This window comes from Eschrichtius robustus, chromosome 9 (assembly GCF_028021215.1).
Source record: "Eschrichtius robustus isolate mEscRob2 chromosome 9, mEscRob2.pri, whole genome shotgun sequence".
Classification (NCBI taxonomy): Eukaryota; Metazoa; Chordata; class Mammalia; order Artiodactyla; family Eschrichtiidae; genus Eschrichtius; species Eschrichtius robustus.
This window is the reverse complement of record NC_090832.1, coordinates 32,048,498-32,064,163: the sequence shown is the minus strand read 5'-3', so window position 1 is coordinate 32,064,163 and position 15,666 is coordinate 32,048,498. Positions and strand designations below refer to the sequence as shown.

The 15,666-nt window shown below is 40.2% G+C and overlaps 1 protein-coding gene across 12 annotated transcripts in view; it reads left to right on the top strand.

Annotated features, from left to right (window-relative positions):
* The window catches only part of AKAP7 (A-kinase anchoring protein 7), a 148,682-nt gene that overhangs the window by 17,966 nt on the left and 115,050 nt on the right, over positions 1 to 15,666 (top strand). For all 12 annotated transcript variants that reach the window (XR_011074925.1, XR_011074919.1, XR_011074924.1 and 9 more), the window contains exon 4: positions 5,911 to 6,047. Coding sequence is in view for 5 of the 12 variants with exons in the window: in XM_068550921.1 (XP_068407022.1) it covers positions 5,911 to 6,047 (137 nt within the window). In the remaining 7 variants the exon portion in view is untranslated. The remainder of the gene's footprint in view (positions 1 to 5,910; positions 6,048 to 15,666) is intronic.

Here is a 15,666-nt window from a genome sequence, read left to right as displayed (position 1 = left end):
GGATTCAGGCTGCAAAGATGAGAGGAGGGGATGAGAGAACTGTTTGCAACCCTTAGTTTTCACCCCGCAAGCTGCTTTGTTTCACCCTGTAGCCTTTGTTTCTGCTTCTCAACTTCTTGGAGGTTCTGTAGAACGTGAGGAGAGTACAGGCTTTGGAACCTGACAAACCTTGTTCGGATACCAGCTGGATTACAAACCTCCACTGTGGATGTAGGTCAGGTTACTTAATTGCTGTAGTTTCAGTGTCTTCAGTTGTAAAATGGAGGTGATAATGATTATTTTCTAAATCCAAATCTGGACACATCACCTACATGCTTGTACACTTCAGTATTTTCCCATTGATATTAGGATGAAGACAAAGGCTTTACCATATTCTAGAAGGTTCTACATGGCTTGGCCTTTTCCACCTCAGCCCTCGTTCCTTCTGCTTGAGCCCCTCTGGCCTTGCTTGAGCTTGCCAGTTTCCCTCTGCCCTCTGGAAAGCCTTCTCTGGCTGGGAGTTTTCTTTCCTCTCCTTTTGATTTTGTTAATGCCAAAATTTCAGCTCAAACCTCTCCCCCCACCCGTGACCACCCTGACTAGGTCAACCCCCCCCCCCCCCCAACAACAACAACAACAAAATCCCACAACACTTTCATGGCTTTCCTTTTGTCATTTGTCATCCTTGAAATTTGACACTTGTTAATCTTCCTCACAAAGTTTTTCAGGTCGTTCCCAGTATCTAGAACGGAGTTGGCCAGAGTAGGCGCACACACACAAAATGCTGTCATTTCAGGGTGGAAGACGTGTCTCTGGCATACCAAATTCCAACCAGAACGTTTATAAATAATAAATACAGTGTTACAAATGCTGGTTTTATAATATAGGTTCAATGGCAGTTTGTTTTCCTGGGGGTAGGGCGACTTGTAATAGTGGGGCACACAAACTTCAAGTAACCTGGAAACCAAAGAATTTAATATTTCCCTCTCAAGAGACTTGTTTGTGGGTAACAGAAAGCTTAATGCAAATATGGGGAGGAGGGCTAGGAATAGGACAAGATTAGGAGATACTTTTTATATCTTTCATATGAGCACCTTTTTTGTTTGTTTGTTTGAAAGTATCTAATGTTAATTTTCTGTTGAAACTACTTATGGGCTTTTGTTGGAAGGCCTGGGAAAAGGAGCAGCATTTATAACATTGTTTCAATGGGAGACTGTATTCTAAGTTCCAATTAAGTGACCTGCAAACAAGCTTTTGGAAGCTAGCACATTGACAATGAGCTGCTCTACTTTTGGCCTCTACTTGTTGGCGTCTAGTTTTAAAGAAAAAAGTATTCAGACTTACATGGGTCTTTGATTTTTGAACACATTATCAGACATTTGGAATGCTTTAGTTTTGGAAAATCATGATTTTCATATTTTTAAGAAATAGAATTGGAAAATGAATTAGAATGACTGCATAAAAATATCCTAATTGCATGTATGTGAAAGTATGTGTTTCTCCACTACCTGCAATTACACAGTAGTTTAAAAATAAAATAAGGATGAGAAATTTAATGGCATTATAATAAATCCTAAATATTTCTTAACTGGCTAGAATTGCTTAATTATTAGTTCTAGGTGGATTTGCCCATATGTTGGTTTTATATGCTTTCTTATGAGAGGTAATAATTTAAGGTGAGTCAACACTGAAAAATGCAAGGGAACAATCAGAAGCTGATTGAAATTAAGAGTGTATTAATTTTTTTGGTAAGATAATTGTTTTATACTAATGGAAAAATATGATGCTCTTTAGGGGTTTTAAAAGGCATTTGCTACATTTAATTCTATATTTCATCATTTTGTAATGTGAAAATTATTGGTCTTAGGAAAAGATGAAAAATGATTTGTGCGTTCTGTTCCTTTCTGGGAAATGTAGTTGTGAAAATACTTGATATCATCATGTATGTTAAACACTTGGTAGATATAGAAAATTCTCCTATTTTAGGATGTTTTTAAAATTTTTACTCATTGCTGTATCATCAAATTTTCAAGTTTTTTCCTTTGTGTAAACAAGCAAGAAAAATGACTATATTCAACTTTGAAGAAAAGTTAGGTAGCAAATTGATGGGATAATTCTGTTAAATCTTAATGAGGCAGCAAATTTAGGAATAATTTATGTTAACAGCTTAGAAAAAATCCAAAAATAATGTCAAAAGATGAGGTCAAGGACATTCTCCTTCTGTGTGCTAGACTATAACTACGCTCCCTCATGAACTAACTTGAAGGCTTTTCCTTTGAGCTCATGTGTGCTTTGAATCAACTAGAAAGTTTAAAAGATAGAAAAATGAAATTTCTTATTGTGTCATTTTTAGGCATGTGGAACACGGCTTAGTGGTGAGGTTTAGCAGATTCGTGTCTGTTTTTATTCTCTAAATACAAAGAAACTACTCAATGAGTGAAACAAATCTTTAAGATTTTAATAAGCTTTTATTTTTTAAAGTTTCTTTTAATATTCTACTTAAATATGGGTCTACAATATTAGGTTTAAAAAATGTGCATTGTGCAATACTGCCAGTGGCTGGGGATTATGATGACAGATACGCTTTAAAGGCTTTGTAGAATTTTAAACAGGGGCTGTAAAAATTAGTTTCCTTTGGCCTTTAATGACATTGGTACTTTTTTTTAAAAATTTATTTATTTGTATTTATTTTTGGCTGCGTTGGGTCTTTGTTGCTGTGCAGGGGCTTTTCTCTAGTTGCGGCGAGCGAGGGCTACTCTTCGTTGTGGTGAGCGGGCTTCTCATTGGGTGGCTTCTCTTGTTGCAGAGCACAGGCTCTAGGCACGCGGGCTTCAGTAGTTGTGGCACACGGGCTTAGTTGCTCCGCGGCATGTGGGATCTTCCCGGACCAGGGCTTGAACCCGTGTCCCCTGCATTGGCAGGCAGATTCTTAACCACTGTGCCACCAGGGAAGCCCGACATTGGTACTTTTTAAAATGGCATACAGAGAAGACTCTGAAGTAGTTTCGTTTTTTCTTTTTCTCTTGTAAGAATATAATTAGTAATAAAATGCATTAAAAATTTTTTAAAGATGATATCAAGGAATATGTAAATTAATCTGGAGCATCAAAGCATAGTTAGAAATACATTACTTGATTAGATTATCTTTAGAATTTTCATAGGTTAAGGTTAATTTTGCATTATAAGTACTGTGTGACTTCAGAGAAATAGTCTTCAAAGTGTTCTACAAATTTTAATTTGCAATTTTACAAGCTACTGGATAATTCAAAGATATGAATGATCTGAAACTATTTTTCACTAAACAGTAGGACATTGCACTAAAATGCTGAACATACAAATGGATGGAAGTTTTTGAACATTGTCCTGAATTTACATATAATTAGTATTTGAGCTTAGAATGAAGACTCAGTTTTTATGAAAATGCAGATACTCTACCACTAAGTGCAAGTGGCAAACCCCAAGTGTGACAATGAAAATGTCTCCAGGCATTGACAAATGTACCCTGGGGTAGAGAACCACTGATTTTAATAATATTGGCAGTGTTGCAGACCTTATATTAGGCAAATGGTGCAGAGCTTGCAAAGTGCTTTCCTGTAGCTTGTCTGCGTGACCTTTAACACATCCCTGTAAGTTTGGCAGTGCTTTACAATTGAAGAAACCAAGACTCACTGAGACTAGGTGACCTCTATGGGGTTCCACCCGCGGCAGACCTGGGGTTAAAATCCAGGATTTCTGATACAAGTCCAGTACCCTTAATTTGCATCACTCTGTATTAAAAAGTTCTCATCCTAAACCACTTTTTCACGATCAGTTAAGCCAGAATTACCATTTGTACCAGCTAAGATTTGAAGATGTAATTATACTGTTTTGAGGTCTGATATTCTTGAGCTCACATGATTTACTCGGCACTGGCTAGGCCCTTCCCACGTGAACCTGGACCCTCTTGAGCTGCTTCATCATTCCCGAAAGCTGATCTCAGCACTTCATTGCACCTGGAAAAATCTCTCAAAAAGTCATGTGTAAAATCCTCGCAGAGTAGTGTAGACTTATACTAAAGGCTTCTATGAGAGGGCCTGTGTGCTCTATTGCACAGGATCCAGTAAGACTTCCTCAGAATCTCCTTTAAATGCCCTTTTTTCCCTTGATGTTTCATGTCTTGAGTCACTACCCACATGCCTGCCCCTCTCCTTGTCTCCTCTTGAAAACACATTACTTGTACCTCTTCCTGCATGGCTCTCTGGCCGCTTCTCCTTCTCCTCCTCACCCCTGGATCTTTTCCTCCGGGTATTTCCCTCATCTTTTCTCATGTATTGTAACTTATCCTTTTCTCAAATTCCTTTGCTATTTTGGGTATATGATCTTGAAAAGATCTTTTTAATCTTCTGTGTTTCAATTTATTTTAATGGAGACAGTACCAATATCTTACCTCACAGGATCGGCGGGAGGCTTCAGTGAACTAATATATGTAAAATGCTCACTCTAGTGCCTAGAACCTAGTGACCACACGAGAAAGGGTAGTTACTCTTGTGGTCTCGATGTTGTGTTTATTTTTATTACCAGGCACTGTGGCGAGATGGCGGGGTGGAAGAAATAGATGTTGTCCTCGGGGAGTTTACAATTTAGTTTTATCAATTTAGAGGTAGAGGAAACGCTGACTCTGTAAGATCTTTGTGTACTATTGCTTTAGGAGCATTTTAATGATCAGGCTGTCAGTATTCTTTTGTTGGGTGTCGTGGAAGTGACATCTTCCCTTCGGAAATCTTGTGTTAGGTGTTACTGCATAACTTCCTACCAGGAAAACACTTTCTCATGTTACTGTCCTCCAGGTTGCAAGGAATAGAGAAATGCTGAGGTTATTTTGGGTGATGTGGATTTATTGTAAAGATACGCGAGAAGTCAGATCCCAGGATAGCATCTCATGATTTGCCCAATCGCATTCTGCAGATAATGGGAACATTGTTCAGGATGAAACAGCTTCTTCAGTATCAGAACAGCCTGCTGTGCTCATGATCCAGTTGTTTCTTATCTCTGCTGTCTTTTTAGGGCTCTGCTTCTATTGCCAGCCCCCTCCCTCTTCCTTTTCTCTCTAATTCTGCTGCCTCTGGGCTTCTACGTGCGCTCGTTTCTCTGGGGATTGCTTGGTTTGCTAGTCCGTATTCAAACTATCTTCCAGTGCACTCACATTTAGAAGTTGACTAGAATTGTCTCCAACTGGAAATGGAGGAGGGAAAAGCCACCGTTCCTCTTCTTTGTTCTCATTAGGCTGAGAGGGGAAGGCTGATGAGGGACCGGGGATTTTGCTTAGGTGCAGACTGTACAGTTTTTCTAACATATGCATTTAGATTTGTTTGCAGCTCTCTCTCCATGGTGATGCCCCTCCTCACATGTCTGGGGAAATGACAGTAGTCATTCCTGTTGAAATTATTCCTGTCCTAAAAAATCTTAAAGGCCATGAAGAATGGGTTCTCAGACACATTCACTTGGGGACAAATAAATATTACTGCCAACAGAAATGGAATGTTGTCTGCCAGTCTGACCTTTCTGTGGCAAGAATAAAACTTTTATTTTTAGGAAAGATCATAATTACAGTGAGTCATACTGTATATTCCAAGGATAAATTTCTGAAAAGATACATGGCCATTGAGAATTTTTCCACTCAACCAGTGGCCCAGTCTGTAAAAGAAGGGTGTTGGGCTTGAGGCTCTTAAAATGGACAAGCATCGTGTGATTTTTTTTAACTTATACATCCTATTAAACTTTCCAAGTCATTTCTCCAGGATATTTGAGAATAGTTAGACAATTAAGCATTGTTTGGTTGAAGGATCTTGACATCGTTCTCACTTCCTATGTTGCTTATTTTTCTTCTCGATTTCAGTGTTACCATAAGGAAATTTTGCTTACCTAATCTCTGTTTTGTCTGTGTGTGATTAGATTGCAAAGGGAATTAAGATCCTGCAAAATGCAATAATACAACAAGATCAGCGACTGGCCAAAGCAATGAACAGTGATGGTTCCTTTCATATTACCCTGCTAGTGATGCAGTTATTAAATGAAGATGAAATAAACATGTGAGTAATACATCTTTCTGGAATATTGTTTTCCAAGTTATTACTGTAATTTGAGTAATCATGGCAGAACCGAGAGGCATTGAAATTCTAAAGAAGTATTCTTTTTTTTTTTAAGAAGTATTCTTTATTATAATTTGTTCCAATTAATAAGCCAATGTACAGAATTAGCCATATAAATATTCTTCCCTGACCAGGGATCGAACCTGTGCCCCCTGCAGTGGAAGAGCAGAGCCCTAACCACTGGACCACCAGGGAATTCCCCTTAATCTATACTTTTAAACTGTTATTGTTATCAGATGCATTGGTTATGCAGTTATTTTACCTATGTTAATTATGTAAGCACTCTGGAGTCTGACCATTTAGGTTAGGATTCCGGGTAAAGATTCTGGAACCATTGCCCAACCATGTCTTAACAGCTGCCCAATTTTGGGCAAATCATTTACTTTTTAAATAAATGGAGAAAATAATAGTACTAATACATGTAAGAACTCTTAGTATAGGGCCTGGCACATAGCAGGCACTTGATATTATTAGCTATTAGAGCTGTCATTTACTAGATTAACGGACAATTTCAGTTTTACTTCCTTCATTCCTAGAGTACCTGTACACCCTGAACCTCCAAACCCAGAGCTGTACCATAAAAGTTGAGTATTAGTCATTGATTGCTGCTTTCCAGCTCGGAGTGGAGAAACCTTGCTCTTCCTCAAATTCTCTGGGATACTCTGTCTGTCGGTATGAGCACCCCTTGCCCTGTTAGCCCCTGTTTAGCCCTCTGGATTAAGCTCAAGCATAAGCTCTCTGGAAAGCCAAATCCAGAATTACAGGTTACAGGTTACTTCTGTTTTCTACCCTGACATATAGTCTTCTGAGGGAATGCAGAACAAGGCTTGGATTGGGAAGGGGGCGAGGAAAAGGAAAAATAAAAGGGAGAAAACAATAAATTAGTAACTCAAAATATACAGTCAAATTATGATTCGGGTAGTGATGTCTTTTTAAATAGTAGAACCGCATGTCTTTAGGGATCAGTCTTCTGATCTATCTCAACGTGATCCACCCAAGGGCAGGTCTTGAGCACCCTGCAGTGACAGAGAGGACCAGAAGATTTTACTTAACTCATTTTCACTGTTCACTTTGCCAATCAGAAGAAAAAAGAAATACTCTGATGCTCGTAAAAGAAGCCAGAGAAGATGTGACACAAGATGAAAGCCTGAGAGAAAATGAGTGGTCCCCTGTGTGTTAGGATGGTAGACTAGTCAGGGTTCCCCAGAGAAACAGAACCAATAGGATGGATATCCATTTGGATATCTAGATATATTGATATATCTGTATCTACAGCTGTAGCTCTATAGAGAGAGATTTATTTTAAGGAATTAGCTCACATGACCGTGGGGGCTGGCAAGTCCACACTCTGCAAGGCAGCCTGGCAAGCGGCAGACCCAGGCGAGGGTTGACAGTATAGGCTCAAGCCCAAAGGCGGCCTGGAGGAAGAATTCCTTCTTCCTTGGGGGACCTCAGTCTTTTCTCTTAAGGCCTGCAACTGATTGGATGAAGCCCATCCACATTCTGGGGGATGACCTGCTTTCCTCAGGGTCTACTGATTGAAATGTTCATCACATCTAAAAGAATTCCTTCACAACAACATCTAGACTGGTGTTTGACCAAACACTAGGTATCATGGCCTCAGTTGACGCATAAAATTAACCAACACAAATGGCAAGAGCAGGAGCAAAGACTGAGCTGGTTTCAGGGGTGGCAAGTAGGAGACGCTGAACCAGTGATTAATTCAGCAGAACCGCACGTGGTCAGTGAAACCACAGCCAGCTTGGAGGAGGGTTGTCGTCCAGGATGGGAAGGAGTCTAGAGGCCCTCTGGTGCTGGGCGGAGTGAGCAAGTCAGAGGAAGAGGCACGAAGCTGGACACATCGTGGCTCCCCTTTTGGGGTTGACTGTTCCAACCAGTGTTGGAGCAGAGAACGGGGAGTGATAGAGACACTCACCTTGGTTTGGGGTTCTCAGGGTGTAGCTGGGAAAAGCTCAAGCTCTTTAGAGAAGTTCCTGTTCAATAATGCTGGAAGAATGTGCTACCACACAGCTGGTAGATCAGAGTCGAGGGAGATTTCTAACACCTGGACCTGAGGTGGTTCCTTCAATTCCCCATTGCCCATCAAGGTATATAGATGGATCCAGAAATTTCTCTGTGCCCTGGTGGGTAGACTTGGAAGTTGAGAGAGAATCGCTGGGTCAAAGGAGCAGGATGAGGGACAGCGACACTGCTGCATGTCCGTGTGTCTTGATCAGAGACCCCAGCGGGGATCCTGTGCTTCAGCAGCACATGCCAGTGCAACGCCCAGAAAGAACAGGTGGGCTTTCACGGACACCAGTGTAGGGCACCCAGGGATATGGCCAGACCAGTCGCCCTGAAATAGGACTCTCTTAGGACCCAAACAGCAAGCAGATCAAAGAGCTTCTTCAGTCCTCTTAGAAGAGTATGCTGGATTCCCTGGGAAGGGGGAGGGGAGAGGGAAGAGAAGAACAATCCTGAAAGGAGGTTTGAATTAACTGAATAACTGTACCCCAAAGAGACCTTTTTAAACCAGAGAAGACTGAGTTACCATTGACTGATAAGTTTAGGGTTTATCTCTCTTGTCGGAAATGGGTCTTGGCTATGGCATGTATATGTATTTCAGTCTCTGCATCTCAGCCAGGATTCCCCAAACAAATGTTATTTTAGGGGCTTCCCTGGTGGCGCAGTGGTTGAGAATCTGCCTGCTAATGCAGGGGACACGGGTTCGAGCCCTGGTCTGGGAAGATCCCACATGCCGTGGAGCAGCTGGGCCCCTGAGCCACAACTACTGAGCCTGCGCGTCTGGAGCTTGTGCTCCGCAACAAGAGAGGCCGCGATAGTGAGAGGCCCGCGCACCGCAATGAAGAGTGGCCCCCGCTTGCTGCAACTAGAGAAAGCCCTCGCGCAGAACCGAAGACCCAACACAACCAAAAATAAATAAATAAATAAATAAATAAATAAATAAAAAAAAAGCTGAGTTCTCTGAATAAAAAAAAAAAAATGTTATTTTATTTCCTTAACAAGTGTTCTGAGTCAGGCAGCACAGAAATGTCACCTTTTTTATACATTGGAGGAAACTGGCAGTCCTAGGAATTAAGCGAATGCGGGTCAGTAGACAAGCCAGAACTAATCAGTTTTCTATTATTATTCCATGGAGTGTGATTGTGAAAGATGGAGAGGTAGAGGGAGAGGAGTGGGTTGGGGACAGGAGGGAGAAGATGAGCACAAGTGCATGAAGGGGAGGAGAGATGAGTCTGCTGGAAGTACAAACGGCCTCCTGTGTCTCAGTGGCCTCTACTGATGGACACGGAACTGACTAGAAATACTGTTAAGTGGTGTGCAGTCGGGTTAGGGTGAGGGGGTGGGTATGTTCTCAATGTATTATAATGTTTACATTTCTCAGTGGAGGTGGGACTGCCTTCTCTAGGAGACTTTTTTTTTTAACATCTTTTTTGGAGTATAATTGCTTTACAATGTTGTGTTAGTTTCTGCTGTATAACAAAGTGAATCAGCTATATGTATACATATATCCCCATATCCCCTCCCTCATGCACCTCCCTCTCACCCTCCCTACCCCACCCCTCTAGGTGGTCAGAAAGCACCGAGCTGATCTCCCTGTGCTATGTGGCTGCTTCCCACTAGCTATCTATTTTACGTTTGGTAGTGTATATATGTCAGTGCTACTCTGTCACTTCGTCCCAGCTTCCCCTTCCCCTTCCCCGTGTCCTCAAGTTCATTCTGTACGTCTGCATCTTTATTCCTGTCCTACCCCTAGGTTCATCAGAACCATTTTTTATTAGGTTCCATATATATGTGATAGCATGCGGTATTTGTTTTGCTCTTTCTGACTTCACTCTGTATGACAGACTCTAGGTCTATCCACCTCACTACAAATAACTCAATTTCATTTCTTTTCGTGGCTGAGCAATATTCCATTGTACATATGTGCCACATCTTCTTTATCCATTCATCTGTCGATGAACATGTAGATTGCTTCCATGTCCTGGCTATTGTAAATAGTGCTGCAATGAACACTGTGGTACATGCTTCTTTTTGAATTATGGTTTTCTCAGGGTATATGCCCAGTAGTGGGATTGCTGGGTCATATGGTAGTTCTATTTTTAGTTTTTTGAGGAACCTCCACACTGTTCTCCATGGTGGCTGTATCAATTTACATTCCCACCAACAGTGCAAGAGGGTTCCCTTTTCTCCACACCCTCTCCAGCATTTATTGTTTGTATATTTTTGATGATGGCCATTCTGACCAGTGTGAGGTGATACCTCATTGTACTTTTGATTTGCATTTCTCTAATGATTAATGATGTTGAACATCCTTTCATGTGTGTGTTGGCCATCTATATGCCTTCTTTGGAGAAATGTCTATTTAAGTCTTCTGCCCATTTTTGGATTGGGTTGTTTGTTTTTTTGATATTGAGCTGCATGAGCTGCTTGTATATTTTGGAGATTAATCCTTTGTCCGTTGCTTCGTTTGCAAATATTTTCTCCCATTCTGAGGATTGTCTTTTCGTCTTGTTTATGGTTTCCTTTGCTGTGCAAAAGCTTTTGTTTCATTAGGTCCCATTTGTTTATTTTTGTTTTTATTTCCATTTCTCTAGGAGGTGGGTCCAAAAGGATCTTGCTGTGATTTATGTCATAGAGTGTTCTGCCTGTGTTTTCCTCTAAGAGTTTGATAGTGTCTGGCCTTACATTTAGGTCTTTAATCCATTTTGAGTTTATTTTTGGGTATGGTGTTAGGGAGTGTTCTAATTTCATTCTTTGACCTGTAGCTGTCCAGTTTTCCCAGCACCACTTATTGAAGAGGCTGTCTTTTTTCCATTGTATATTCTTGCCTCCTTTATCAAAGATAAGGTGACCATATGTGCATGGGTTTATGTCTGGGCTTTCTATCCTGTTCCATTGATCTATATTTCTGTGTTTGTGCCAGTACCATACTGTCTTGATTAGTGTAGCTTTGTAGTATGGTCTGAAGTCATGGAGCCTAATTCCTCCAGCTCCATTTTTCTTTCTCAAAATTGCTTTGACTATTTGGGGTCTTTTGTGTTTTCATACAAATTGTGCAATTTTTTGTTCTAGTTCAGTGAAAAATGCCATTGGTAGTTTGATAAGGATTGCATTGAATCTGTAGATTGCTTTGCGTAGTATAGTCATTTTCACAGTGTTGATTCTTCCAATCCAAGAACATGGTATATCTCTCCATCTGTTTGTACCATCTTTAATTTCTTTCATCAGTGTCTTATAGTTTTATGTGTCTTATAGACCTGCATACAGGTCTTTTGTCTCCTTAGGTAGGTTTATTCCTAGGTATTTTATTCTTTTTGTTGCAGTGGTAAATGGGAGTGTTTCCTTAATTTCTGTTTCAGATTTTTCATCAGTAGTGTTTAGGAATGCAAGAGATTTCTGTGCATTAATTTTGTATCCTGCTACTCTACGAGATTCATTGATTAGCTCTAGTAGTTTTCTGGTAGCATCTTTAGGATTCTCTATGTGTAGTATCATGTCATCTGCAAACAGTGACAGTTTTACTTCTTCTTTTCCAATTTGGATTCCTTTTATTTCTTTTTCTTCTCTGATTGCTGTGGCTAAAACTTCCAAAACTATGTTGAATAATAGTGGTGAGAGTGGGCAACCTTGTCTTGTTCCTGATCTTAGAGGAAATGGTTTCAGTTTTTCACCATTGAGAACGATGTTGACTATGGCTTTGTCATATATGGCCTTTATTATGTTGAGGTAGGTTTCCTCTATGCCGGTTTTCTGGAGAGTTTTTATCATAAATGTGTGTTGATTTTGTTGAAAGCTTTTTCTGCCTCTATTGAGATTATCATATGGTTCTTATCCTTCATTTCATTAACGTGGTATATCACCTTGATTGATTTGATATATTGGAGAATCCTTGCATTCCTGGGATAAACCCCATTTGATCATGGTGTATGATCCTTTTAATGAGCTGTTGGATTCTGTTTGCTAGTATTTTGTTGAGGATTTTTGCATCTATGTTCATCAGTGATATTGGCCTGTAGTTTTCTTTTTTTGTGACATCTTTGTCAGGTTTTGGTATCAGGGTGATGGTGGCCTCGTAGAATGAGTTTGGGAGTGTTCCTCCCTCTGCTATATTTTGGAAGAGTTTGAGAAGGATAGGTGTTAGCTCTTCTCTAAATGTATGATAGAATTTGCCTGTGAATCCATCTGGTCCTGGGCTTTTGTTTTTTGGAAGATTTTTAATCACAGTTTCAATTTCAGTGCTTGTGATTGGTCTGTTTATATTTTCTGTATCTTCTTGGTTCATTCTCGGAAGGTTGTGCTTTTCGAAGAATGTGTCCATTTCTTCCAGGTTGTCTATTTTATTGGCATATAGTTGCTTGTAGTAATCTCTCATGATCCTTTGTATTTTTGCGGTGTCTGTTGTTACTTCTCCTTTTTCATTTCCTATTCTGTGATTTGAATTTTCTCCCTTTTTTCCTTGATGAGTCTGGCTAATGGTTTATCAATTTTGTTTATCTTCTCAAAGAACCAGCGTTTAGTTTTATTTATCTTTGCTATTGTTTCCTTCATTTCTTTTTCATTTATATTTGATCTGATCTTTGTGATTTCTTTCCTTCTGCTAGCTTTGGGTTTTTTTTTTTTTGTTCTTCTTTCTGTAATTGTTTTAGGTGTAAGGTTAGGTTGTTTATTTGAGATTTTTCTTGTTCTTGAGGTAGGATTGTATTGCTTTAAACTTCCCTCTTAGAACTGCTTTTGCTGCATCCTGTAGGTTTTGGATCGTTGTGTTTTCATTGTCATTTGTTTCTAGGAATTTTTTGATTTCTTCAGTGATCTCTTGGTTATTTAGTAGTGTATTGTTTAGCCTTCATGTGTTTGTATTTTTTACAGATTTTTTCCTGTAATTGATATCTAGTCTCATAGCCTCGTAGTCGGAAAAGATACTTGATACGATTTCAGTTTTCTTAAATTTACCAAGGCTTGATTTGTGACCCAAGATATGATCTATCCTGGAGGAGGTTCCATGAGCACTTGAGAATAAAGTGTATTCTGTTGTTTTGGGATGGAATGTCCTATAAATATCAATTAAGTCCATCTTGTTTAATATGCCATTTAAAGCTTTTGTTTCCTTATTTATTTTTCATTTTGGATGATCTGTCCATTGGTGAAAGTGGGGTGTTAAAGTCCCCTACTATGATTGTGTTACTGTCGATTTCCCCTTTTATGGCTGTTAGCATTTGCCTTAAGTATTGAGGTGCTCCTATTTTGGGTGCATAAATATTTACAATTGTTGTATCTTCTTCTTGGATTGATTCCTTGATCATTATATAGTGTCCTTCTTTGTCTCTTGTAATAGTGTTTATTTTAAAGTCTATTTTGTCTGATATGAGAATTGCTACTCCAGCTTTCTTTTGATTTCCATTTGCATGGAGTATCTTTTTCCATCCCCTCATTTTCACTCTGTATGTGTCCCTAGGTCTGAAGTGGGTCTCTTGTGGACAGCATATATACGGGTCTTGTTTTTGTGTCCATTCAGCCAATCTGTGTCTTTTGGTTGGAACATTTAATCCATTTACATTTAAGGTAGTTATCGGTATGTATGTTCCTGTTACCATTTTCTAATTGTTTTGGGTTTGTTTTTGTAGGACTTTCCGTCTCTTGTGTTTCCCGCCTAGAGAAGTTCCTTTACCATTTGTTGTATAGCTGGTTTGGTGGTGCTGAATTCTCGTAGCTTTGGCTTGTCTGTAAAGCTTTTGATTTCTCCATCGAATCTGAATGAGATCCTTGCTGAGTAGAGTAATCTTGGTTGTAGCTTTTTCCCTTTCATCACTTTAAATATGTCCTGCCACTCCCTTCTGGCTTGCAGTGTTTCTGCTGAAAGATCAGCTGTTAACCTTATGGGGATTCCCTTGTATGTTATTTGTTGCTTTTCCCTTGCTGCTTTTAATATTTTTCTTTGTATTTAATTTTTGATAGTTTGATTATTATGTGTCTTGGCATGTTTCTCCTTGGATTTATCCTGTATGGGACTCTCTATGCTTGCTGGACTTTATTGACTATTTCCTTTTCCATGTTAGGGAAGTTTGCAACTGTAATCTCTTCATATATTTTCTCAGACCCTTTCTTTTTCTCTTCTTCTGGGACCCCTGTAATTCAAATGTTGGTGCATTTAATATTGTCCCCAAGGTGTCTGAGATTGTCCTCAATTCTTTTCATTCTTTTTTCCTTATTCTGCTCTGCAGTAGTTATTTCCACTGTTTTATCTTCCAGGTCACTTATCCGTTCTTCTGCCGCAGTTATTCTGCTATTGATTCCTTTTAGAGAATTTTTAATTTCATTTATTGTGTTGTTCATCATTGTTTGTTTGCTCTTTAGTTCTTCTAGGTCCTTGTTAAACATTTCTTGTATTTATTCTATTTCCACGATTTTGGATCATCTTTACTATCATTACTCTGAAATCTTTTTCAGGTAGACTGCGTATTTGCTCTTCATTTGTTTGGTCTGGTGAGATGTACCTTGCTCCTTCAATCTGCTGCATATTTCTCTGTCTTCTTATTTTGTTTAACTTAGTGTGTTTGTGGTCTCCTTTTCACAGGCTGCAGGTTCGTAGTTCCTGTTGTTTTTGGTGTCTGCCCCCAATGGGTGAGGTTGGTTCAGTGGCTTGTGTAGGCTTCCTGTTGGAGGGGACTGGTGCCTGTGTTATGGTAGGTGGGGCTGGACCTTGTCTTTCTAGTGGGCATGGCCACGTCTGGTGGTGTGTTTAGGGGTGTCTGTGAAGTTGGTATGATTTTAGGCAGCCTCTCTCCTGATGGGTGGGGTTGTGTTCCTGTCTTGCTAGTTGTTTGGCCTGGGGCGTCCAGTGCTGTAGTTTGCTGGCTGTTGGGTGGAGCTGGGTCTTAGTGTTGAGATGGAGATCTCTGGGAGAGCTCTCGCCTATTGATATTACGTGGGGCCGGGTGGTCTCTGGGGGTCCAGTGTCCTGAACTCGGCTCTTCCACCTCGGAGGCTCAGGCCTGACACCAGCCCGGAGTACCAAGACCCTGTCAACCACATGGCTCAGAAGAAAAGGGAGAAAGAAAGAGAGAAAGAGAGAGAGAGAGAGAGAGAGGGAGAGAGGGAGGGAGGGAGATTATTTAAAAAAATAATAATAAAAAGAGAAAGAGAGCAACCAATCCAATAAAGAAATCCACCAATGATAACAAGCGCTAAACACTAAACTAAGATAAATATAAAAATCAGAAATAAAACAGTCGCAGACAGCAAACGCCATGTCTACAGTTGCTCCCAACGTCCACCGCCTCAATTTTGGGATGATTCGTTGTCTATTCAGGTGTTCTACAGATGCAGGGTACATCAAGTTGATTGATTTGTTGGGGGTGGGGATTTAGTCTGCTGCTTCTGAGGCTGCTGGGAGAGATTTCCCTTTCTCTTCTTTGTTTGCTCAGCTCCTGGGGTTCAGCTTCGGTTTTGGCCCTGCCTCTGCGTGTAGGTTGCCCTCAGGCTTCTGTTCCCACCCAGACAGGAAGGGGTTAAAGCAGTGGCTGATCGGGGGGCTCTT